Raw genomic sequence first — 25,082 nt, 5'->3', positions numbered from 1 at the left:
CATTCCCCGCTATCCGATTCGTACCATTCGCAAACGGCCCTGATGACGACGTGAGAAGCTAATCTCTGTTCTACAGCGATCCTTCCGCCTTCATGGAACGTCTCTTTTCTTAACTCTTATATGCCTTTTTTCGCCGATTGAGGCGCGATATGTTGTAGGGTTGCGAACTGGCGACCGATTGTGGATACCAACTAGACGAATCAGCTACAGGCATGACGACCCCACGAAGAAAGGCGTGCGTCGAGTGCCGCCAGCAAAAGGTACCTCCCACGTGCTGTAAACACTCGCACGAAGCTGTCATAACGCGCTCAATCGCTGACTCTGCAGATTCGATGTGATGTCGAGCAACACAAAGTACCGCATGACCCGTGTGGACGCTGTAGAAAGATGGGCCTCGAGTGCAGGATTCTGCCTACATCGACTAGGAATCTCCGGCAGACAAAAGCAGAGATGCGACGAGAGCTCGAAGAATTGCGATGGAACATGAGGCAGAATGGAGCCCAGCCAGGTGATGCGAATTACCCTAATTCGGTCGCGTCGCCAAACGTCGACATGCAAAACTACACCCCGCATGAGCACGCTTCAGGAACATATTCAGACCCATCTGCCAGGACAGATGGCTCCAACTCACTTTCGCCAGCTTTCGAGTCGAGACCACCCACGAGAAAGGGGTCAGATAATCGTGCTACGCTTCCACGCGCCATGGACGGATACATGCTCGATTCGAGAAGGATCGACGACTGCTTCACTCTGTAAGGTACTCAAGGACTCCATGTTACAATCAGCTGACAATCAATCCTGGTAGATTCTTCACACAATATCATCCTCTTTTTCCCATTCTGGACCCCTCTTTGGCGCCCAATGATTATTATGAGCTATCACCTTTCGTCTTCTGGGCTATCGTCGTCACGGGATCAAGAAGATACTCGGAAGATCCGACGATACTTGATAAGACAAGTCAGCTCATCACTCCACTCGCATTCTCGTCCATGGCTCTGCGATCTTCCCAAATCCCGGTTATTCAGGGACTCTTGATCCTTTCCACTTGGCGACTACCAACAAACTCCATGTACAAGGATATGACTCACCTCCTGTGTGGCTCTGCAGTACATCTAGCCACCCAGATTGGATTACATATCTCTGGCGTAGGCCAGGACTTCGCAAGGATGCCAATCAAGCAAAATCAAGATTTGAAGATCTCTCGAGCCAGGCTATGGCTTTGCTGCGTCATCGTTTCTATAAGGTATTAGCGAATCACATTTGATGCAAGACTATTGCTAACCCATTCTAGAACCAGTTGCGCTGAAGGTATACCGCCTCTTGCAGAGTCTTTCTTCGACGGCGACGAACGTAATCGTGAAGACATGGTTCCGTATCTTCCGGTTGACCTGCAGTACCTGCACAAGGTCTTTATCATCCTCCTTCGTGCCATGGTAGCGATGGGTAAAACCAATCTGCAATCCACCAATTGCGATGTCCGCGTGCTGCGATCACTTATCAGCATTTTCGACTCGCAGCTACTTAACTTGGCACCATCTTCTCCAAGCGATCTTGGTACGTCAAAATGTCCTGCGCTATGACGCTGGTGCTAACCGAGTAGACACTCTCCAACTCAACTGTGCTCGCATTCATGTTAGGGCCTTCCACTTTTTTGCCTACCCAACCAGCCCAGGTCCGGACGCAGACGGCTTTTCTCGCTTTTACTCACTCTGTGTTTCAGTAATCCAAGCAGCCACCACTATGACCATGACGCAGCAGACGGCCTTCGCGTCCGTCTCACAGTCTTTCATCGACAGGACAATCACACTCGCCGGATTCACCATTCTCAGGCTTATTCGAAGTCCGCTCGCTCAACATCTGGACCTTGCTGCTGGTGAGCAAGCATTCTTCCAGGCTGTACAGTTTCTTAAGAACGTTTCTTTGCAGCAAGGAGATATCGGTGTCAGGACCGCCCTCATCATGAATGATCTGTGGGGCAGCAACAGGGTCTTCCGTAGAAAGGACGGTCGCACCGATTCACTCGGTCTGAGACTAAGGACACGACTAAGCATGAGTGTCAGCTACGACATGTTCTGGTACTGGCGAGAAGAATTTGGTCATATGCAGAATCCTTACAACGGCGACGAACCGATTCTTCCCTCCAACGACGCGACCCAGCCCACTACACCTCGTAAGTAATTCTCTTTCTTCTCATCTTCAGACCGCTGACAAACAGACCAAGCATATGTTTCAAATCAAGCTCAGGGGCTTTCAGACGCCACAGTACGGTCGCAACCCCCAGTAAACAAGTTCGATCCTAGCTTGGTGAATCCCCAGCTACAGCCAGATCCAACTGGTATGAGCTTTGACGCCTGGGATGGCTCCGAATACAGCGTACCACCGATGTTGGATCAATTCCCTGACTACGACTGGGCAGCTGGTTATGATTTCTCGAATAGCGACTTTCCAACTATTCCAGGTGGCCCAATGAACCCAATCATGCCCGGTAACGGTAGCGGGGCCAACATGGGCTATACGTTTGGTTGAGCGTGGTGTGTGCGACTGAGATGAACGCCACGGCAGGACCTTCTTAAGCCGCCGATCTGGAGCGACTGGAGGTTCTCCCAAAAACGCGTCACCTATATTAGCACTTATGCAAAACAAGGGCCTTTGAGCATCCTCAGGTACCGCGATCATCACTCTGCCAACCACGACTTCCTTCCGCTCCCGACACCGTCACTTTGAAATCTGGTCTGAGGAATACCTTCGAAGGCACCGCCGTGGAGCTCGACCATTGTTTGGAAGCGTTTCTTGCCGTGTTTGCGAGAAGCTTGGAGGATACCAGCAACCTTCTTAGATTGCCTCTCCATGGCGATGAACTGAAACTTGAACCCCCATTAACCAATCCGAAGGCAATTGCCCTCCAGATCGATCGAGATATCTGCACCATCATTGGCCAGCTAGTAGAACGCTGGGTCAGTGGTTCGATTATAGAGAGTACAAGGGAGGGCGAATTACGACTGAAAATGAAGGCAAGGGTTTCCGCGCATAGGTATTACACCCCACAGTTTGGGGGCCGATAATAGTCTCCATGCGCAATGAACCGACGCCGAACGATGTTACGGCTACGACGATATTGAAACCAATTAGAATCTTCCAGGGAATTGCGGGTTGGTGTACTCGAGGCAATGCACGCCCATGGCTTCGTTAGAGTGAGTATGCGTGTATGACGTACGGGCTGGAGCAAGCTGTATGAATGTTAGCCTCTCATGAAAAGAAGAATTCTGCATGTGATTACAGCATCAGTATCAATTATTACTTTTCCTCAACTCTAGTCCTTGCCGTACACATTAGCTTTCGCGGAAGGTTTAGTTTCGCGCAGAAGCAAGGTTGTCGATTGTCCTATATCACTGTTAACCAAAATCTCTACCCTACACAGTCGCTCCACGCTCACCTCTTCTCATCTTGTTCTCGAGGTGTCTATTCTGAAAAGACAAACACCCCTCACCCGCGTTATCGACCGACCAGCTAACACAGTACGAAATCCTGGAATGCCAATTTCGAAGCCTTCGACTTCACGATAGACATCGCAAGGGATCTACTATATCAAGTTTGATCCCATAAATTGTCAAAGGAGAAGCGTCGAAATCTGGTCCGAAGTTGATGAATGCTTCCAGCCGTGCTATAAACTATAAGAGAGAGAGAAATTCCCGGATCTGCGGTACGTTGAGAGGTGGTGGTATTCATCAGGCCGCAGTCGGGGAATCTGATGTACAGGGCTATTACACCGAAGAACGTTGGGCTCTCGGCAACGGTCGGCGAGTGGGAGAGAGGTGAATCTAGTGGGCGGAAGGCGGAGAGACTTGTCAAGGGTTCGTAGAAGTGTCAGCGGTGAGCCGTTGACTGTGTCGTTTTTGGTTAGATGGGCCGAAATGGATACCTGCGTTGAGTCGTCGATGTGTATGTTTTGCGGGGGGATTGAGTAATGAGAGGATATGCTCCATCTTGACGAACATGGAATTGCCAGAGTTGACACCTCTTGTGCAAACAAGAAGACTATACTGTGTTGCCAACGTCAACAAAGATCGGAGTTATTTTTCCGACTATTCAAGGCAACGCAGATTTGTTGGAGTTATACACAGTAGGTAGCCCCTCGTATATATTCGCTACCCCTCCATGCATTGTTGCGTCGTCGCAAGTTAGCCACGCATTACCAACACCCAAGGATCCTTACCACAGATCATGGCCGCGCGCATACATCATCCCGATCGCCCCCTCATCGGCCAAACACTTGGTCTACCACAAAAACATCCCATTTCCCGATCTCCTTGAATACTTTTGAGCAAGTGAGACGTCTCGCTGCGCTTGCATCGGCCAGGCTGCCGGCGAACATCGGCGTGCGGCGGTACGCCCCAAACATCGCGGGGGCGGATGGACGTCGCACCTAATCTAGATGTTCTAGATGGTAGAGCGACAGGGCTTTCTGGAGGCGGACTACGTGTAGCGGCTACGGGTTCCGCGCCGTCAATAGTCGCTCCGTGTCTATCGTATGAGAAGGAATAAAAATGTGTGCGAGGTGAGATTTCGGGGGGAATGTGACGAGTCGCTGGCTGGCTAGTGGGTTCGTTTGCTTTGTACTCCCTTCCTTCTTGAAGAGTGGGGATCTAAAGCGTACATATAAGGTTGAGGTCGTCGAAGTTGCCCGGCCCGAGGTTACAGTAGTCAGTACCTCAAAGGTCGTACATTTGTTCCATCCCTATTGACATCCTCGCGTTTGCCCCGGATCTGAGAATTGGAAAAGAGTTGGAGGTGATCAATTGAAAATGGGTTCAACGAGCGCGCACAATGGCGACAGGAGACCGACAGCCGTCGAGAGGTTGAGGAATATGCTGGCGGATCCGGAGAAATTCATTGCGTGTCCTGGTGTGTACGATGGGTTCACGGCACGGATTGCACTGAGAGAAGGTGTGGATTGTCTGTACATGGTACGTGTGATGTGGTACCTCCCATGACCATTCCAAGAACCCAATCCTAAACACCATGAATATAGCCACTAACACAAATAGACTGGCGCGGGAACCACAATGTCCCGCCTAGGCATGGCTGACATGGGCATCGCCACACTAAACGACATGTTAGCCAACGCCTCCATGATCGCCAACATCGACCCATCCGTCCCCCTCATAGCAGACGCCGACACGGGTTACGGCGGCCCTATAATGGTCGGCCGCACCGTCTCGCAATACATCCGCGCCGGTGTCGCAGGCCTGCACCTCGAAGACCAAGTCGTCAACAAGCGGTGCGGCCACCTACCGGGAAAGCAGCTTGTCGACGTGCAAGAGTTCGCGAGCAGGATCCGAGCAGCCAAGTTGGCGCGAGACCAGTCCGGGGGCGATGTCGTGATTATTGCACGGACAGACGCGTTGCAGGGCAATGGGTACGAGGAAGCCATCGCGCGCCTGCGAGCTGCGATTGCAGAGGGTGCAGATGTTGCGTTTCTCGAAGGCGTGCACTCGAGAGAAGAAGCAGAGAGATCTTGCAGGGACCTTGCGCCTACGCCGTGTCTTTTCAATAACGTCCCCGGTGGTCTGTCTCCTAACCTCGGTGTCCAGGCGTGTAGAGAGGTCGGATTCAAGATTGCCATTTTCCCGTGTGTTGCCCTCGAGATGGTATATCCGGCGGTTAGGAGGGCGATGCAACAATTGAAGGAACTGGGGAATGTGGAGAGCTTTGAGGCAGATGGGAGGAGGTATGGGCCCAAAGAGTTGTTCCAGGTGTGTGGGTTGGATGAGATGGTAGACTTTGATGTTCAGGCTGGTGGCACATCGTATCAGAACGGTACATGAGCTCACAAACGTGTAAATAGGCAGGATGTAAAGCTGCTTAATATCTAATACTATATATTAATTAATTCCTTTAACGTATCATACAGGCGAGTCAGTCGCCTAGTTAAGTTAGTTACAATGCTAAAACCTTACTAAAATTAGTAATTTTTTACTATTAAACGCGATGCTTTAACATAATAATATATAATTTTTTTAAAAAAAAAACTAAATATAACTTATAATTTAAGTTTTAAAATATAATATAAATTTTTCCTAATAAAAAGCTACACAGATTTATAGCATTTTTTAAATAATACTTAGTAATTAACTAAAAAAAAAACTTTTATAATATAATACTAGGCCTAATAAAATAAGGCTTTTTTTAATAAAAATAAAATAATTGTTTAGTATATATTCTACTTTAAAAACTAAAGATTTCTGCCTTAACTAGCTGCTATAAATAATATAACTAATATTTTGCTAGCTAAATATAGGCAACTACTTATTAGCAGGAACTAGGCTAGTATATTTATTAAATAATATTTATAGCTTAGTACTAAAACTTTTTAAAAATATAATTACTAAAAAATTTTATATAAAGATCTTAAGCTTGTACAAAGCTAGTTCTAATTTATAAAAAATATAAAAACTAAATATAATATTTAAAATAAAAATATATATAATTTTAATAAAATAGGCTTTATAATAGGCTAGATATTATATAAAACTATTATTTTAAGTGCTAACTATTAAAAATAGCTAAAAATAGTACAGCAGAGTAATTAAAAGTAAGTAATAGTAATTTAAAGTATTAATATAATAAAATAAACTATTCTACTTTTTATTATTTTTATAGGCAAAAATTACTTTTTAGCCTAGTACAAAAAAAATAGCCTGCTCTATAATTAAATTATTATAGTTTTTAAAAATAGCTAAATAATAAATAACGTATCACACGGGCGAGTTAGTCGCCTAGTTAAGTTAATTATAATGCTAAGACCCTACTAAAATTAGTAGTTTTCTACTATTAAACATAATGCTTTAATATAACAACGTGTAATTTTTTTAAAAAGAAAACTAAATATAGCTTATAGTTTAGGCTTTAAAACGCAATGTAAATTTCTTCTAATAAAAGGCTACGCGGATTTATAGCGTCTCTTAAATAATACTTAGTAATTAACTAAAAGGAAAGCCTTTATAATACAATACTAGGCTTAATAAGATAAGGCTCTCTTTAATAGAAGAAGAGGTAATTGCCTAGTATATACTCTACTTTAAGGACTAAGGATTTCTGCTTTAACTAGCTACTATAAATAATATAGCTAATACTTTGCTAGCTAAATATAGGCAACTACTTATTAGCAGGAACTAGGCTAGTATATTTATTAGATAATATCTACAGCTTAGTACTAGGACTTTTTAAAAGTACAACTACTAAAAAGCTTTATATAAAGATTCTAAGCTTATATAAGGCTAGTTCTAACTTATAGAAAATATAAAGGCTAAGCATAGTATTTAAGATAAAGATATATATAACTTTAACAAAACAGGCTTTATAATAGGCTAGATATTATATAAAACTATTGTTTTAAGTACTAACTATTAAGGACAGCTAAAAATAGTGCAGCAAGGTAATTAAGAGTAGGTAATAGTAATTTAAGGCATTAACGTAATAAGGTAAGCTATTCTACTTTTTATTATTTTTATAGGCAAAAACTACTTCTTAGCCTAGTATAAGGAAGATAGCTTACTTTATAATTAAGTTATTATAGTTTTTAAGAACAGCTAGATAATAAATAAGCTTACTTTTAAGTAGTTAAAGCACTTTAACAAGCATACTAAGGGGAGGGTTATTAGTACCTATTATTTATTTATTATTAATAGTTATAAGAGCTACGCATTAGTCTAATTCTAGTAGTACTATAAAAAACAAAAGATTATTACTCTTTATATATTTTTATATTTATTGCACTTGCTATAGCTACTTAATATAGGTTGTTTTGCGCCTTTAAAGAAGGCGTATAAGTGCTAAGCTAAAAAGCTAATACATAATAGTATTAACTATATTACTAAAATTAAGTTTTTACTATGCTTTAAACTAGCTTTTAATGCTGCTATTATAAAAAGCAATATTTTAAGTAGCTTTAAAGGCGCTAGTTTAGTTCTTTTTAACTTTAAAGCTATAATATTAAAGCTTAATATCTAGTTGCGTATTCTACTACTATTTACTATTAAAGACAGTCCCTAGGAGTTAAAAACACTAAGCAATACTTTAAAATTTAAGTTTTAGTTAACGCTAGTTAAGATAAAAATTTAAAGGCACCTAAATAGTTCTTTTACTTTAATAGTTAAAGCTTTTAAAAAAGTTTTAAAAGGTGCAGCTATAGTTGCGTATAAGCTTATATTAGCGTAGAAAGAAATTGCTAAGCTTTAAGCAGCTAATAAAGCTGCTATGTAATAAAAATTGCATAAAAAAAAGCAAGTATAGAAAAAGAAGACTTTTATAGTAGAAAATAGTTTTTAACTAATAACTCTAAAAGAGTTTAGGGCGCGTAGTAATAGAAAAAAGGCAAAGAAGTAGGCGTATACTAAAGTAGGTAAGCCCTTTTAAAGGCGCTATAAATACTATAGTAAAGTTAAGTATAACGCGCAAATGTGCAAGTAAAAAGTAGAAGTAGTTTCTAAATAGATTAGCTTATTATAATTTACTGCTATAGTCTTTTATAGTGCTGTACTGTTGTGCATAGTACTAATTTTAGTAGGGTTTTAGCATTATAACTAACTTAACTAGGCGACTGACTCGCCCGTGTAATACGTTAAGTTTATTTTTAAGTAGTTAAAGTACTTTAATAAGCATACTAAAAAAAAAATTATTAGTATTTATTATTTATTTATTATTAATAGTTATAAAAGCTACGTATTAGTCTAATTCTAGCAGTACTATAAAAAATAAAAAATTATTACTTTTTATATACCTTTGTATTTATTGCACTTGCTATAGCTACTTAATATAAATTATTTTGCGCTTTTAAAAAAAGTGTATAAGTACTAAGCTAAAAAGCTAATATATAATAATATTAATTATATTACTAAAATTAAGTTTTTACTATACTTTAAACTAGCTTTTAATACTGCTATTATAAAAAGTAATATTTTAAGTAGCTTTAAAAGCGCTAGTCTAATTTTTTTTAACTTTAAAGCTATAATATTAAAACTTAATATCTAATTATATACTTTACTACTATTTACTATTAAAAATAGTTTTTAAAAGTTAAAAACACTAAGCAATACTTTAGAATTTAAGTTTTAATTAATACTAGTTAAAACAAAAATTTAAAAGCACTTAAATAGTTTTTCTACTTTAATAATTAAAGTTTTTAAAAAAAATTTAAAAAGTATAATGTATTACACAGGCGAGTTAGTTGCCTAGTTAAGTTAGTTACAATGCTAAGACCCTACTAAAATTAGTAGTTTTCTACTATTAAATGCAATATTTTAACATAATAACGTATAATTTTTTTAAAAAAAAAATTAAATATAGCTTATAGTTTAGGCTTTAAAATGCAATGCAAATTTTTTTTAATAAAAAGCTGCGCAGATTTATAGCGTTTCTTAAATAATACTTAGTAATTAATTAAAAAAAAAGCTTCTATAATACAATACTAGGCCTAATAAGATAAAGCTTTTTTTAATAAAAGAAAAAGTAATTGCCTAGTATATACTTTATTTTAAAAACTAAAGATTTCTGCCCTAACTAGCCGCTGTAAATAATATAGCTAATACTTTGCTAGCTAAATATAAGTAATTACTTATTAGCAGGAACTAGGCTAGCACGTTTATTAAATAATATTTATAGCTTAGTACTAGGACTTTTTAAAAGTATAACTATTAAAAAATTTTATATAAAAATTTTAAGCTTGTACAAGGCTAGTTTTAATTTATAAAAAATATAAAAGCTAAGTATAGTATCTAAAATAAAAATATATACAACTTTAATAAGACAAGCTTTATAATAAGCTAGATATTATATAAAACTATTATTTTAAGTGCTAACTATTAAGGACAGCCAAAAATAGTATAGCAGGGTAATTAAAAGTAAGTAATAGTAATTTAAAGTATTAATATAATAAAGTAATCTATTTTATTTTTTATTATTTTTATAAGTAAGAATTATTTTTTAGCCTAGTATAAAGAAGATAGCCTGCCCTATAATTAGGTTATTACAGTTTTTAAAAATAGCTAAATAATAAATAAGCTTACTTTTAAGTAGTTAAAGCATTTTAATAAGTATACTAAAAAAAAAGTTATTAGTACTTATTATTTATTTATTATTAACAGTTATAAGAGCTACGCATTAGTCTAATTCTAGCAGTACTATAAAAAATAAAAGATTATTACTTTTTATATGCTTTTGCATTTGTTGCACCTATTATAGTTATTTAATATAAGTTATTTTGCGCTTTTAAAAAAAGCGTATAAATACTAAGCTAAAAAGCTAATGCGCAATAATATTAATTATATTACTAAAATTAAGTTTTTACTGTATTTTAAACTAGCTTTTAATGCTATTATTATAAAAAGCAATATTTTAAATAGCTTTAAAAATACTAGTCTAGTTTTTTTTAACCCTAAAGCTATAATATTAAAGCTTAATATTTAATTGCGTATTTTATTATTACTTACTATTAAAAATAGTCCTTAGGAGTCAAAAATACTAAGCAATACTTTAAAATTTAGGTTTTAGTTAACGCTAGTTAAAATAAGGATTTAAAAGCACTTAAATAGTTTTTTTATTTTAATAGTTAAAACTTTTAAAAAAATTTTAAAAAGTGCAACTATAGTTGTGTATAAGCTTATATTAGTGCAAAAGGAAATTGCTAAGCTTTAAATAGCTAATAAAGCTGCTATATAATAAAAATTATATAAAAAAAAGCAAATATAAAAAAAAAAACTTTTATAATAAAAAATAGTTTTTAATTAATAATTTTAAAAAAGTTTAAAGCGCGTAGTAATAAAAAAAATAAAAAAATAAGTATATACTAAAGTAAGTAAACTTTTTTAAAAGCACTAATATATTACACAGGCAAGTTAGTTGCCTAGTTAAGTTAGTTATAATACTAAGACCTTACTAAAATTAGTACTATACACAATAGTATAGCATTATAGAAAACTATAGCAGTAAATTATAATAAGCTAATTTATTTAAAAACTATTTTTACTTTTTGCTTGTATATTTGCGCGTTATACTTAGCTTTACTATAATATTTATAGCGCTTTTAAAAAAGCTTACCCGCTTTAGTATATATTTATTTTTTTACTTTTTTTCTATTACTACGCGCTCTAAACTCTTTTAAAATTATTAATTAAAAACTATTTTTTACTATAAAAGTTTTTTTTTTTTATATTTACTTTTTTTTATATAATTTTTATTATATAGCGGCTTTATTAGCTACTTAAAGCTTAGCAATTTTTTTTACACTAATATAAGTTTATACACAATTATAGCTATACTTTTTAAATTTTTTTTAAAAGCCTTAACTATTAAAGTAAAAAAACTATTTAAATACTTTTAAATTTTAATTTTAACTAATATTAATTAAAACTTAAATTTTAAAATATTACTTAGTATTTTTAACTTTTAAAAACTATTTTTAATAGTAAGTAATAGTAAAGTACGCAATTAAATATTAAGTTTTAATATTATAGCTTTAAAATTAAAAAAAACTAGACTAGCGCTTTTAAAGCTATTTAGAATATTACTTTTTATAATAGCAGTATTAAAAACTAGTTTAAAATACAGTAAAAACTTAATTTTAATAATATAGTTAATGTTATTGCGCATTAGCTTTTTAGCTTAGCACTTATATATTTTTTTTAAAAGTATAAAATAATTTATATTAAATAGCTATAGCAGGTGCGACAAATGCAGAAGCATATAAAAAATAATAATTTTTTATTTTTTATAGTACTGCTAAAATTAGACTAATGCGTAGCTTTTATAACTATTAATAATAAATAAATAATAAGTATTAATAACTTTCTTTTTAGTATACTTATTAAAGTGCTTTAACTACTTAAAAATAAATTTATTTATTATTTAGCTATTTTTAGAAACTGTAATAATTTAATTATAAAGCAGGCTATTTTTTTTATATTAGGCTAAAAAGTAGTTCTTGCCTATAAAAATAATAAAAAGTAAAATAGTTTACTTTATTATATTAATACTTTAAATTACTATTACTTATTTTTAATTATTTTGCTACACTATTTTTAGCTGTTTTTAATAGTTAGTACTTAAAACAATAGTTTTATATAATATTTAGCTTATTATAAAGCTTATTCTATTAAAATTGTACATATTTTTATTTTAAATATTATATTTAGCTTTTATATTTTTTATAAGTTAAAACTAGCTTTATATAAGCTTAAAATTTTTATATAAAGTTTTTTAATAATTGTATTTTTAAAAAGTTTTAATACTAAACTATAAATATTATTTAATAAACGTGCTAGCTTAGTTTTTACTAATAAATAATTGCTTATATTTAGCTAGCAAAGTATTAGCTATATTATTTATAGCAGCTAGTTAGGGCGGAAATTTTTAGTTTTTAAAATAGAATATATACTAAGTAATTACTTTTTTTTTTATTAAAAAAAGCCTTATTTTATTAGGCCTAGTATTATATTGTAAAAGTTTTTTTTTTAGTTAATTACTAAGTATTATTTAAAAAATGCTATAAATCTGCGTAGCTTTTTATTAGGAAAAATTTATATTATATTTTAAAACTTAAATTATAAGTTATATTTAGTTTTTTTTTTAAAAAAATTATATATTATTATATTAAAGCATCGCGTTTAATAGTAAAAAATTACTAATTTTAGTAAGGTCTTAGCATTGTAACTAATTTAACTAGGCAACTAACTCGCCTGTGTAATATATTATAAATATTATAGTAAAGCTAAATATAATGCGCAAATATATAAGCAAAAAATAAAAATAATTTTTAAATAAATTAGTTTATTATAATTTACTATTATAGTTTTCTATAGTGCTATACTATTATATATAGTACTAATTTTAGTAGGATTTTAGTATTATAATTAACTTAATTAAGCAACTAACTTGCCTGTGTAATATATTATATTTAATTTTTTTTAAAAAAATTGCACATTATTATATTAAAGTATTATATTATATTATAAATATAGTTTAAATTTTAGTAGAGTTTTAGTAAGGTGCGCAGCTCGCCTAGGCGCGCAGCTTGCCTATATAATATATTAGAATTTAAAGTTAATTATATATTTTAATAAAGCAAAGCTATAAAATTTAATTTAATATTATAGTTGCTGCTTAGATAATTTTATTTATTAGTATATTAGGCTAGCCTTTTACAATTTGTAGAATCTAACTAATAAGTATTTCTTGCTATAATAAAACTTTATGGCCTTAATTGACCAAAAGCTAGTCTTTCGTTATTTCTCCTAATTTGATTGCACAATGTAAAGACTCATCTGCCACAGGAATTACTCACCGGGATGTCTATCACGGGTATCTGATTGCTTCAGAAACTATGAACTTTCAAGTGGTCCGCATTTACATCTCCTCACACTTGACTACCGGTCATACATGCACCATACACTCAAGTTTGAGCTCATCATCTCTGCATGCATTCAGTTATCCCGGCTTGCCTTTAACAATCACTAGCGATGTAGACAGATACATCGTATCTTGAGTATAGGTCTAGCCGCAAATAGTCGATAGAAGAGACTCGTACTTATCCTTCCAGTAGTTGGCATCTCCATTCGCACCCACACCGTTGGACTGAGAAGTCTTGGCCGCGATGAGTTCGAGCTTCAGACCTTTGATCACGTCTTCCTTGTGGAGCGCATCCTTGCGATACTGTTCAGCTTGCTTGTACGTCGGAAGCATTTCCTGGTATTCCTTGTAGGAACGCTACACACACATTAGTCTCTACCCGCTGCATACGTTGATGGTGATATGTGCTTACTTTAGCTAGATCAGTCCACTCTTGAAGAGCACTCTCAAGGCTGGTCTTCCTCGCCTCGAGGCGACTTATCTGCTCCTCCAAAGCCTTCTTCTCCTGGTCCGAAATTGGAGGGCCACTAACAGGGAACGCTGCACGGCCGGCCTGGAGCTCATCGATTGTGGTCTCGAGCTTCGAGTTTTCAGCCTTGAGGATAGCCAGAGCTTGCACCGCCCTCTTGTTTTCGCCTTGCTTAGAGAGGAGATCATTGTTCTCCATCTCCAAGTCCTCAACCTCCTGATTGAGCTTTTTGACCTTTCCATGAAGAGCATTGAGCTCGGTTGTGGCTCGGTTACTGTCGATCTTCGCCGTACTCAGCTCGGTAGTGAGACGTTGGGCTTGCTCCAAGAGGTTTGACTTCACTGCGACAAGTTCTGCATTCTGCTTCTCGAGCTCGGGAAGCTTGGCGAGTTGCTGATTCAGTTCATGGTTCTCTTTCTGGAAGCGTCCGATATCAGTATTCAGGGTATCATTCTTCTTAGCCAACTCGGTGAGCTTCTGAGTACGATGTTAGCCTAAAGTTGGTAGTCTACGGCATGCATCGACATACTGTGAAAGCCTGCGCATGCTCGGCAGATTGCTCCTTGTACTTCTCGGTAAGTGCCTTATTCTCGAGCTTGACTTTGTCTGCCTCCATCCTAGCCGTACTGTTGCCGTTTTTCATCGTGTTGATCGCGGCACTGAGACTTGTGGTCTTCTGCGTCTCCTTCGCTAGTTGATCTGCCGTGGCCTGGATCTCCGCTGTAAGACGACCAGTGATTTGTTGCTCAGTGGTCTTCATTTTCTCTTGAAAGTCACTGAGGGCGTTGCGAAGGGTCTCGGTTTCTGTAACGAGCTGTTGCTTAGATGCCGCAAGTGTTTCGAGCTCCTTCTGCAGAGCATCGGCCTTCTGGAGATCTTCAGCCCTCGTAGTCATCTCCTTCTCAAGCAAATGCTTGTATTTGTCGACCTCGGTGCGGAAATTGCCCTTCTCCAATGTAAGGCGGGAGACTCGCTCCTGGAAGTCTTCGACCTCTTTGAGCTTTGCGGCAGTCTGCGTCTTGTACTCTAGGAAGGCCTCCTGGTGCTCAAGGATGAGATTGTGCTGAATGTTGACTTTCTTGTGCTGAATGTTCAACTCCTCTTGTGTCTCTCGGATCGTGTCGTTCATCATCGAAGCGTGATATAGACTCATGCTGTTCCTTTGTTTCTCCAAGAACGCAGGCAAGGCGGCCTTGGCTTCATTTGCGGCAGCGAAAAGCTGCTCGAGCTGGAGCCAGAGGTCTTCGACGGTCTTCAGGTCCGTCGCATTGTCCTTCTGCATCGAATTACGAATGAGTTCGAGAAGCTGACGCGTATTGATCATAGCGACGCACACAGTCCTAGAGAACCTCGCCGCGTATCTATCAATATCATCCTTCAAGGTATTGCCCTGGGCAACAGCAAGCTCGACGTCGGCATTCTGAGGTACTTTGTTGGCCGATTTAAGGGCAACACTAGAATTCCCAGTAGCGATGATGTTGTCAGTAGTGGGGGTGAGAGTAGCGTTGGTGAAGGAAGCGTCTGCAGAAGGAAATGCGGCCAAAGCTGCGTTCCTGCGGGCTGGACTGGCGTACTTCGAGTGACCAAGGGCTGCCGGGCCCGCATAGGGCGACTGGTCTGATGGCATCATAAGAGGTGATGCTATCCCACTGTAATTAGCTGAAGCTCTTATCTGCTGTAGGCTGGGCGAACATACCTGGTGTAGTTGGAGAGCTGGACTGCAATGAGACGAGCGGCCTTATGGATTGTAATGATTCCAAGATCGTCACAGCAAGCGGGACCTCACCTGCACGCGCCTGAAGGTATGCTGTTAGCAGCATATAAAGAACTGTGGGCGGCGAGGTGACTTACAATATGATGCTGCTCGTGCTGGGAACAGCAGAACTGTGTGTTAAGGTGACAGATTGAGATGTTTGTGCACTTTAAACAGTGTTTGTTTGGGGTGAGAAGCAATCACGGCGTCAGGGTGCAACGACGGCAGGCACGCTCCATCACCTGACTGCTCGATAAAACACTCCCGAAGAACTGGAACATATGAAATGTTTTGATAGTGAAGTGAGGCTAGCAAGGCTGACTCGGAGACCTCACCTCACAGAAGCTGTAGACAGAGTGATCCGCCATTACCTGATCATGGCACGTGGCTGCTACCTTCACCCTCACCTACGCGGTCAAGCCAGCCTTTAGCACACCTGGGCGCATGAGAACATGACGAGTTTGACCAGCGCATTAGGCGTGTCGCAGCATGGTGGACTCGGCTCTAAGTGATGATTGACAAGGAGAACAGAAGCTGAATGACCAGAAGTTGGGGAAGTACGAGATGGTTGACCAGCTACTAAAAAGGGACTGGAAAGAGAGTGAGAGTAAGAGAAAGGGAACTCGCAGACCATAGGTATCGTAATGCCTACTATACACAATGTCATGCGCGTATGGTGTGTCGAGGGCAGCGGAAAGAATCAACTCATGTGACATGCTTTATAATATTCCAGTCTGCGACATCATCAACCAGTCGCCGGCCTATGCGTGGTAGTTCACTGGGTGGGCTTTCAGACTCAACGAACGACGATCATCGGAGCGTATTGTGGGAACCGCAAGTAGCAAACAGGTATATCAACGTGGCAAGACAGACTAGGATCAAGACGGGTTCATGAGGGAAAAAGCAACGTGGAAAGCCGTGGATACTGCCTGTCAAACCAGGAAGGCGGGTCATCATCCCATTTGACTGAGCTGCAGTCCCACGGGCGTGTTGTGGACCAAAGAGGTGCGGAGAAGATCATGTACGTATGAGGGTAGCAGTTCTTTTAGCCAGCTACACTAACATGGATTGAACTGACACGGAAGGTTGAAACTTGCTAGGCAGGGCCGAGCCGAGCTAAGGGAGAATAATTGCCGACGGCTAGGCAGAGTTGCTCTCGCCAAGGGGGTTTGTGGGTTGTGGCGGGTCGGTCTATTACGGGAGCATGGCTCGCGGGAAGAGCCGAACACCTTGGAAGTACCTGAAACATGGCAAAGAGATGGGACGGGAGGTCGCCAGGGCTCGTGGAATGCAAGAAAGACAAGAGGCAAAAAGGTGGCAACGCAGAGCACGACCCGGCAGAAACGGATCATGGTCATGTTGTACTCGGGCGGGCTGCAATGACTACAGGACACAATTTCGGGTCGAGGTATCACCGGCCAGTCATGGGCGTGAGGCTGCTGATGCAGGGGAAGCAGCAAGGAGGAAGGGAGAGGGCGGACAGTTAAAAAAGCGGGCTGCTGTCGCATTGTTGAAACCTGACTAGAGGAACCAAATCCTCTGCTTCGGAAGACCGCTTACTGCGTAGGAGGATGAAAGCAGACTGGTGCTGCAAGCCTCTCGACTCGTCGAGACGACTAGCATGGGCCCGCTCCTTTGTGCCGTAGCCGCAAATGCTCACTCGCTCCGCAATACCACAGCAAATTGTGTCACGTGCTGGCCCTAGGCTTTCCCTTTCACCATGTTTTGACTGCAGATCGCGGCCAGACCTAGCCCGTTCCGGATCTGCTGGGCGCTGGGCTCCCAACGCTCGTGTTGCGCGAGACAGTGTTTTAATATCCATCCTGCCGCTCCATCGGGCGCACAGCTCTCTGGTCTGCGTCTGCAGCACTGACTGACTGCAAGGTGCGCTTGGACTCTGCGGCGGCGAACGGCTGGATTTCCCCAGCAGCACACATATCAGGGATTGTGTCAGCAAAGGCAGACAGAGGTTAATTCTCAGGGCCTGCCCCCTCAGGTCCACTGATTTCCCAATTCCCTTTGCTGTCTTGCATCTTGCATCTTGTCTCTCTCTCTCTCTCTCTCTTGTCCTGCACGCTCGCTGTCCAGTCCACCGTCTTGTGCTAGCTCCGCTTTCTCGGTCCCCGCTCGCCCTCATCACCACCACCAAGATCCCCCCGGCGCCCGTTGCGCATTGCAAAAGCCCCCCACCCTCAGCTGGTAGCGTAGCCTACCGTAGCGTCGCCGTCCTGCCTTGATTACGCGAGCAAGTCTCACAAAACAAACACGACCACTGACGTCTTCTGCAACCTGGTTTGACCCCAAACTTGGTGTGCTGCTGCATGCCTGTAGCACCCTCCTAGTGCATCGCGACGACTGCCCTCTGCTCCCTCGCAACTACTGCCCCCACCCACCCAAGACGATACCCCCAGGACTCTGATACATGGCACCGGCGATTATGTGCTTTGGAAGGAAACCCGCAGACCCAGAGTCTAGGCGAAATGAAGACATCGAGAAGAACCTCCGCGTGGACAGGAAGAAGGCAGAGCGCGAAGTGAAGCTCCTGCTGCTCGGTAGGCAACCACCCAATTAGCCCTCGCTATACAGAACAGCTTGACTGAGACGAGACTGCAGGTGCCGGTGAGAGTGGCAAGTCCACGGTCCTCAAACAGATGCGAATCATCAACGCGGGCGGCTTCCAATCCCCAGAGCGCAAGTCATGGCGCGCCACCATCTTCAACAACCTGGTCTCGGCCTTCCAGACCATCTACTCGGCCATGCAAGAGGATGACACGGATTTCGAGGACGAGGACAACATTGTACGTCGCTGCCTTGCACGCTACTATATGAACGCATGCTAATACATGCCCTACAGCGATATTCCGAGTTGGTCAACGCGGCGCCTGATATCGGTACCGAGGAGCCAATGCCCGAAGAGTTCCTCACAGCCTTCAACTGCCTATGGGCAGACAAGGGCGTGCAGTTGACCATACTGAAGGGTAATCAATATGCGCTGCATGACAATTTGAGCTAGTAGGTACACCTCCCACCCTCCCGTTGCACTGCGACTGACAGCTGGTAGCTTCTTTCAAGACATCGAGCGACTATTTGCGCGAGACTTCCTCCCTACCGATCAAGACATTCTGCGCACGCGATTACGAACCACTGGTATCTCAGAGACCATCTTCGAACTCGGCAACCTCACGTACAAAATGGTCGATGTGGGCGGTCAACGGTCGGAGCGAAAGAAGTGGATCCACGTATTCGACAACGTGCAAGTAGTGCTATTCCTCGTCGCTATTAGCGGTTACGATCACGTTCTTGTAGAAGACAGAAACGGGGTGCGTCTTCTCAGACCTTCCTGCAAGTCGCCTTGCTAACCTGCACTAGAATCAAATGCACGAAGCCTTGATGCTTTTCGAATCGATATCGAACTCCAAGTACTTCGAAAAGTCCGCCCTGATCCTCTTCCTTAACAAGATCGATCTGTTCCGAGAAAAGATAGCAGGAGGCATGAGCCCCATCAGCAAGGTGTTCCCAGACTACACCGGCCAGCCCACGGATATCGAAGCCGGCATGGAATTCTTTGCACACAAGTTCCGCAACCTCGTCCGACAACCGAAAAAGGAGGTCTACGTGCACTACACAAACGCAACAGACACAGATTTGCTGAAGAAGACGATGGCTTCGGTACAGGATATGATCGTTCAGCGCAACCTCAACGCCCTCATCCTGTGATCGAACAGTGATTTGTCCATCGCTTGTGGGGCAGTTTTACGGCAGCCCGGACCTCATTTGTGAACGAAACAGCTGTCTGCGTTCCCCGAGCCCGAAGCGCACGTCCGCCATCACCATACATGTAGCGCCGCGAGAGTTGCATTTGAGTGCTACTGGAGAAACGGCGTTCATACCGTGGATCGCACGAGACGATCTCAACGGCCCTTTCATGTTATACCCTGAATATCCTGGACCTTCTTTTCTACTTCGCCATTGTCTTGTGACGAGGTCACGACATAATTCACCCCTGTTGGAGGTCTGCAAAAGCAAGCGGATCCGCATTATTAGATTGTTAGCGCATGGAACATGAAGACACAAGTTTGCCAGCGGACAGCAAGAGAAAGCTAGCGCACAAGAGGTTTCCCTTGTTACAGTATGCGCACATGTCCATATCCAGTTTTTCAAGCATTAGCGTTTAGCAGGCGGAATCATCCTTGGACCTTTTTTTTTATTTTAGTTTAGCTGCACGTCACGAAAGTTTCTTAAGAAGTCACTGTAGAGACAGGGCAGGGCATGGGACTGGAAATTACATTATATTACACTGCAGCATAAGCGATACTTTGCAATGTCACCTCTACTATCCGTACGCGGGTTCTGCTTGACATCGCAGGACTTGCCTTTTCCGTCGGGTTATATGAGATAAACAACAAGGGGGGGTATCGGAGTCCGTCGATTTATCCTTTTTAGTGTCTAGCGACCTGTCGACGAAAGGAGATGTCTAGATGTGATTTATAAGGAGTATCTACATGCACGACTGCGGCGTAAGGTAGTAGCGCTAGGATCTGCGAAGCCGTTATAGTAGGCGATGCCTGTTCTGACATGTTGAGATGGACTCTTATACTCTTCGAAGCCAGAAAATAGCACATATCGTGTACTGCATGATCATGAACTGAACATTTAGAACCATCCATCCAGACTTGCACTTTGAGGCTTCATATTGCTGGTGCCCTGCCATAAGGGAAGACTACAGCTTATCTCCGGATGACTCGATTGTAACATGCCGGTGCTCTCGTGACAGCCGCTAATCGCCCGGGGAAACATCGGCTTATGACCTGCAGCAAGTCCTGATTGCCTGCCTTGAGCCGCATCGAACCTCAGCATCGGCATCACCAAACACCCTCTTTAGCTGGCCATGTTCTCTCCTGCGATAGGAAGAGCAGCCCGCTCAGCGACTGCCTTCTCGGCTGCGCCAGTCAGCTGCCTCGCCCGCACTACGCTGAATACCTCGCAGCAGCCCTTCCGCCCAGCTCACCAACGGCGCTTATCCTCGTCAAAGCCCTCGACACCACCGAGCAACAAGAAGAAGCCCGCGGAAATAGACCAAAATGCTGCGGCAGAACTCCAGGGCTCGGAGCAGAGAAGTGGGGATTCGCAGAAGAAGCCAAAGGAACCCTCGACTGCAACCTTGGGCAACAACATACCCTTTGTCCCGCCAACCAACCACCTGCGGGAAGACGGTATGCTATCATAGTAGACAAGCCCCGTCTCTGTGCGCTAATATACCGCAGACGTCAAACTATCGGCTTTCTTTGGTCTCCACCGACCCATCTCCATCTCGAGATCCTTCCCTGAAGTAGCACCAATGGATGTGTTCAATGCCATCTTCGAAGTGCGAGAGCCAAACGACGCCCAAAGAATGCAGAGAACCAAGGATATCCTGAGTGGATTTGTCCAACGCATACACGCCGAACTCGACGCACAAGAAGAGCGACGGGCAGACGCAGCGCAAGCCCAGGCAACATATCATCTCGATGAGCTGCCACTTCCCACACAACAGAGCGTAGAGAACTTCGCAGCTCGCCTCGTTCCCTTCTCGCCTCCCGCGGCACCTGTTGCTTACGACCCACTTGCAACCGAGTCCACAGCCGAGGCATACTCATCCTACGATGTCTCTGTGAGTATCAACCAGCGCATAACTGAAGTCCCGCTGCCTTCCTCTGCAACAGAGAGCCCGAAAACTTTCCGGGAACACGTTGCGCGGCGGCGGTATGGCATGCTCTTGATCAGTGTCAAGAGGCAAAGGAAGCTGAAGATGAAGAAGCACAAGTACAAGAAGCTGATGAAGAGGACGAGGCTGTTGCGACGGAAGTTGGATCGGACCTAATAGACTCATAGCCATGGCGTTATCGGCATTGCATCGCCAGGTCCAGGGGAGTAACAGATAGGTAGAAACGAAACTGCGACCGACTCCACTACTTGGCTTCGATCGCGCACGCAATCTACAGAGTTCGATGCGGTTCGCGACCTTCTACTTAGTCTGCTCCCTACGATTTGGGTTTCGGAAAGCATCATGAACATAATCAGCTCATTCCCGTGTTTTTCTGCACCCCCCTGGTACTACTCAGCATAGTGTTTCCTGCATGAAAGTGCCTGGCGACATATTCGCCTTTTCTTTTCCAATACCAGAATCCATTGTCCATAACCACACGTGTTTCGTCCGCAAATTCCACTATCTTCTTGCGCAACACATTATTTTATGCTTCTAGAACCGAGGTCGGAACGCATTGAAGTTCCTCCTTGCTATCAAGAGACGTGCGATGGCGGTTACTGGTGTCGTGTAGTGCCCTGAAACCCCACCGCGACTGAGGCTGTCGCAACCCCCCCAGCCTCAGTCATCGGCAACATCAACAACCTGAATCGATGAATCACTTTACCCCCGCAAGGTAGCTTAACGAGCATCAACTAAGGCGTACCAAGTCGCAGTCCGCAAATCAAACGTTCCATCGCGCTCAAGATCGCATGACGCCTTGGCATGAACGCTCCCCTAGCCATCTTTCGATCGTGCTCCCCTGCTTGACATGCTTCTGGGTGGGCATTGGAAGTCGGTTCGAGGGGCCAGACTGCATAGTTTGAGACGGAGGCAGTGGTCCTTGTGTCGTCATCCTGGTTATGGCGCGTAACTAAGGATAACTGCTAGAGAGTAGGAGGAGCGCAAGATGGTATAAAGGCTTGGATACTGCACTCGATCCAAAGGCCAGCAACTTCGACACACACACTCGGCAGTAGCAACTACGTCGGTCTTTTCCTTCGCTTTTTCGTTCTTTTTTCGCATACTTTCCATTCATTATATTCTTCACGCCCAGGTCGGCAGTCTTTACAACACAGAGCTAGTCTCATCTTCGCCATCACTATCTAACGTCTAACGACTATTTCGATTGTTCATATTCGACATCATGGTTTCCAAGTCTTTTGTCATTGCGGCGGTCATCGCCTACGTTGAGGCGCGCTTCGGTCAGGAACAGGTTCCCATCGCTGCTATCAGCGCTGTTCAGGGCGGCAATCCAGGAGCTGCGGCCACTATTGCTGGCGCGGCTATCTCTGATATTCTCGGTGCAGCAAACTCATGTGCTAAGGTATGTTCCAATCTCTCTTTTGTCCAAGACGGACAAGTACTAACGTTCAACAGCTCACCCGCGCCGACCAAGTCTTTACTGAACTTGGTGGCGGTGCCGATGCCCTCGCGGCAGCCATCGGTCTCGTCACTGCTGAAAAGAACACCAACCCCTTCGCCAACAACAACGTGCAGAACGTGTGCGGCGATCCCGCGCTTCCAGCTACCCCTGAGCTCCGCGGTATCACGCCTCTTATCGACCCTGCTGTCGACGTTGATGGTGCTGTCGCTGCTCTTAGCAAGAGTTCCGCAGCGACCCCTCTCGCCGCTGATGGTTTGAGTGTCTTCAACTTGCTCGACCAGGCTGGTCTGGGCAATCTCGTGGCATCTCAGGATGCCGCCGGCGGTGCGGCTGCTGGAGGCGCTCTACAGGGAAACCAGGCGGGCAACAGCACCAACAACGGCAACGTCCAGCAGGGCAAGAACAACAATCAGGAGGGCAAGAACAAGAACAACGGCAAAAACAAGAACAATGCTAAGAACAAGAATAACGCAAAGAACAAGAACAACGCCAAAAACAAGAACAACGCAAAGAACAAGAACAATGGCAAGAATAAGAACCACGGCAAGAACAAGAATAACGCCAAGAATAAGAACAATGCCAAAAACAAGAACAACGCCAAGAATAAGAACAATCAACAGGACGGCAAGAACAAGAACAACCAGCAGGACGGCAAGAACAACAACCAACAGGACGGCAAAAACAAGAACAACCAGCAAGATGGCAAGAACAAGAATAACCAGCAAGGCAAGAACAACCAGCAGGGCAAGAACAACCAGCAGGGCAAGAACAACCAACAAGCCGGCAACAGCACGCAGCAAGCCACTGGCCTCGCAGGTGCCGACTTTGGCAAGTGCACCCCGACCATCACTTTCCAAGGCGGCGAGGGCAACCGCCCGGACACGGAATTCACCTTCCAGATTGCCGACCCCGTAGCCCGCGGCGGCCAAGGAGAAGCCCTGAACCCCAACATCATCACCAACGCGCTGTGCAACCAGCTTACCAACGTCTGCGACGCCAACGACGCCGCAAAGGCTGCTTGCACGGATGCCAAGGCACAGGTTGAGGCTGCTGGTACCCGCGACAAGTCTACTGCTGACCTGTTCAACTCTGCGCTTGGCTTCGCCGGTGCGGTTACTAATCCCGCTGGTGGCCCGGAGAATCCCCCTGCTGCTGCTGCCGCTGCTGCTGCGAGGGGCATGAGGAGGGGACGCCGTGCCGTTCTCGTCTGAGCTTGTACGATGGGACGGGCTAGTTGGAAGACACGAGAAGAAGGGGCGGGTGTAGAATAGGGTCTGGCATGGTGGTGGTGGTTTCTTTGCGCTTACGATTTTATACCTCATGTACAGTTTAGCGGTGCGATCTGGTGTGTCATTTTGACTTTGTATGACTATTTCTGAAATATACATGTATCACGAACAAGTTCCTTCTCGCTTTCGGACTACCAAGTGATGTTTTGTCTGGGTGGTGGATGAGAGTCGATGAACACTACGCTTTGATATGGGTGCCTTGGCATCTAGCTCGCAAGTATATACACTCGTATTTCTACACGGGGCGGGAGTAACTCGCGATGCGAAGGCGCGAGGTTAGTGCGATGCTTGGGTGTAGGACGTTACTGATCTTAGGTTCAATGTTTGAATATTCATTTCTCACAGAACAAAGACGAATAGCGTGATAAGCTAAGATGGATCCCTGAGGAACGTTTGAAGGAAGACTAAAACTGCTCAAGCAGCTATTCGATGATAATACGACAATACTATATACAAAATATCCATGTGACCATGCCAGTTTACTGTATCAAGCTATACATCGAGAAGGATATACTGCAGCGCTGAGTAACGTTATTTCCTCTCATGAATAATGCTTCAGAATAAGGTATCTCAAGAGCGGAGATAAAGCTTGATTCGCTCCCAAGGAGAACTGGCAAGTTCCTAGACGCCTACTCTATTATCCTCCACTACGAACTTTATAATGACGTCTTGTGTTGCTCCTTCTCCTCGGCTCTTGAAAGCCCCTTCCTCCCCTCTCTAGCGTTCCTCGGAGGCTGTCTTATAGGCGTTGGGTATTTGATATCGCGTTTCGAGTCTGCGTTTGGTTTCACTGTCGAGACAATAGGCTCGAGCAATTGTAAGAGGGAAGGGTGTCGGCGACACGAATGTTTGATGTTGGCAGGCAAGACTGATAAGTATGCCATGTTAATCAAGGGGATGCCAGGAGATCTCAAGGTTTGTTGTGGACCGCTCGTTGGTGATGATATAGAGTTTCCGAGGACGTTTGATGGAGGTAGGGAACGGACGCTTATGGGGCTTAG

At 42.6% G+C, this 25,082-nt stretch overlaps 9 protein-coding genes across 9 annotated transcripts; 6 read left to right on the top strand and 3 right to left on the bottom strand.

The window, feature by feature from the left end:
• Window positions 1–212: 212 nt before the first annotated feature.
• On the top strand, window positions 213–2,526 carry K460DRAFT_280097 (uncharacterized protein; the record flags this gene model as incomplete). Its single annotated transcript, XM_040928381.1, has 6 exons — window positions 213–260; window positions 328–752; window positions 806–1,243; window positions 1,292–1,554; window positions 1,598–2,170; window positions 2,216–2,526. The coding sequence occupies 6 exons, from the start codon at window positions 213–215 to the stop codon at window positions 2,524–2,526; spliced, it is 2,058 nt and encodes a 685-aa protein (XP_040792056.1).
• Window positions 2,527–4,446: 1,920 nt separating this feature from the next.
• Window positions 4,447–4,964, bottom strand: K460DRAFT_365382 (uncharacterized protein; the record flags this gene model as incomplete). Its single annotated transcript, XM_040933165.1, has 1 exon — window positions 4,447–4,964. A coding segment is annotated over one exon (172 nt), but the record flags the coding sequence as incomplete, so codon positions are not given.
• K460DRAFT_365381 (Phosphoenolpyruvate/pyruvate domain-containing protein) lies at window positions 4,572–5,831 on the top strand. Its single transcript, XM_040933164.1, has one exon. It carries the CDS (start codon window positions 5,064–5,066, stop codon window positions 5,823–5,825), a length of 762 nt encoding a protein of 253 aa, XP_040792054.1. The 5' UTR covers window positions 4,572–5,063; the 3' UTR covers window positions 5,826–5,831.
• Window positions 5,832–13,299: 7,468 nt separating this feature from the next.
• K460DRAFT_305703 (uncharacterized protein) lies at window positions 13,300–15,497 on the bottom strand (the record flags this gene model as incomplete). The annotated part of the gene is made up of 3 exons (XM_040930012.1): window positions 13,300–13,758; window positions 13,814–14,347; window positions 14,400–15,497. 3 exons carry the CDS (start codon window positions 15,495–15,497, stop codon window positions 13,546–13,548), a joined length of 1,845 nt encoding a protein of 614 aa, XP_040792053.1. The 3' UTR covers window positions 13,300–13,545.
• A 692-nt stretch (window positions 15,498–16,189) lies between these two features.
• K460DRAFT_394309 (uncharacterized protein) lies at window positions 16,190–17,006 on the top strand (the record flags this gene model as incomplete). Its single annotated transcript, XM_040935988.1, has 4 exons — window positions 16,190–16,299; window positions 16,357–16,405; window positions 16,565–16,644; window positions 16,709–17,006. The coding sequence occupies exons 1-4, from the start codon at window positions 16,268–16,270 to the stop codon at window positions 17,004–17,006; spliced, it is 459 nt and encodes a 152-aa protein (XP_040792052.1). The 5' UTR covers window positions 16,190–16,267.
• Window positions 16,850–18,017, bottom strand: K460DRAFT_91785 (uncharacterized protein). The gene has a single exon (XM_040938808.1). The coding sequence runs from the start codon at window positions 17,758–17,760 to the stop codon at window positions 17,107–17,109; it is 654 nt and encodes a 217-aa protein (XP_040792051.1). The 5' UTR covers window positions 17,761–18,017; the 3' UTR covers window positions 16,850–17,106.
• A 43-nt stretch (window positions 18,018–18,060) lies between these two features.
• On the top strand, window positions 18,061–19,340 carry K460DRAFT_279991 (guanine nucleotide binding protein, alpha subunit; the record flags this gene model as incomplete). The annotated part of the gene is made up of 5 exons (XM_040928373.1): window positions 18,061–18,175; window positions 18,237–18,421; window positions 18,478–18,635; window positions 18,685–18,943; window positions 18,993–19,340. The coding sequence occupies 5 exons, from the start codon at window positions 18,061–18,063 to the stop codon at window positions 19,338–19,340; spliced, it is 1,065 nt and encodes a 354-aa protein (XP_040792050.1).
• A 1,171-nt stretch (window positions 19,341–20,511) lies between these two features.
• Window positions 20,512–21,483, top strand: K460DRAFT_376106 (uncharacterized protein; the record flags this gene model as incomplete). The annotated part of the gene is made up of 2 exons (XM_040934842.1): window positions 20,512–20,836; window positions 20,888–21,483. The coding sequence occupies 2 exons, from the start codon at window positions 20,512–20,514 to the stop codon at window positions 21,481–21,483; spliced, it is 921 nt and encodes a 306-aa protein (XP_040792049.1).
• A 1,069-nt stretch (window positions 21,484–22,552) lies between these two features.
• Window positions 22,553–24,003, top strand: K460DRAFT_276011 (uncharacterized protein; the record flags this gene model as incomplete). Its single annotated transcript, XM_040928083.1, has 2 exons — window positions 22,553–22,732; window positions 22,786–24,003. 2 exons carry the CDS (start codon window positions 22,553–22,555, stop codon window positions 24,001–24,003), a joined length of 1,398 nt encoding a protein of 465 aa, XP_040792048.1.
• Window positions 24,004–25,082: the final 1,079 nt, after the last annotated feature.

The sequence above is a fragment of the Cucurbitaria berberidis genome (genome assembly GCF_010015615.1).
Source record: "Cucurbitaria berberidis CBS 394.84 unplaced genomic scaffold K460scaffold_2, whole genome shotgun sequence".
NCBI classification, from domain to species: Eukaryota; Fungi; Ascomycota; class Dothideomycetes; order Pleosporales; family Cucurbitariaceae; genus Cucurbitaria; species Cucurbitaria berberidis.
This window is presented reverse-complemented; position numbering and strand designations above follow the sequence as displayed.

Bases quoted from the DNA above. Each gene is read 5' to 3' on its own strand.
- K460DRAFT_91785 (XM_040938808.1), bottom strand. From the start codon at position 17,760: ATGAGGGCGAGCGGGGACCGAGAAAGCGGAGCTAGCACAAGACGGTGG.
- K460DRAFT_365381 (XM_040933164.1), top strand. From the start codon at position 5,064: ATGTCCCGCCTAGGCATGGCTGACATGGGCATCGCCACACTAAACGAC.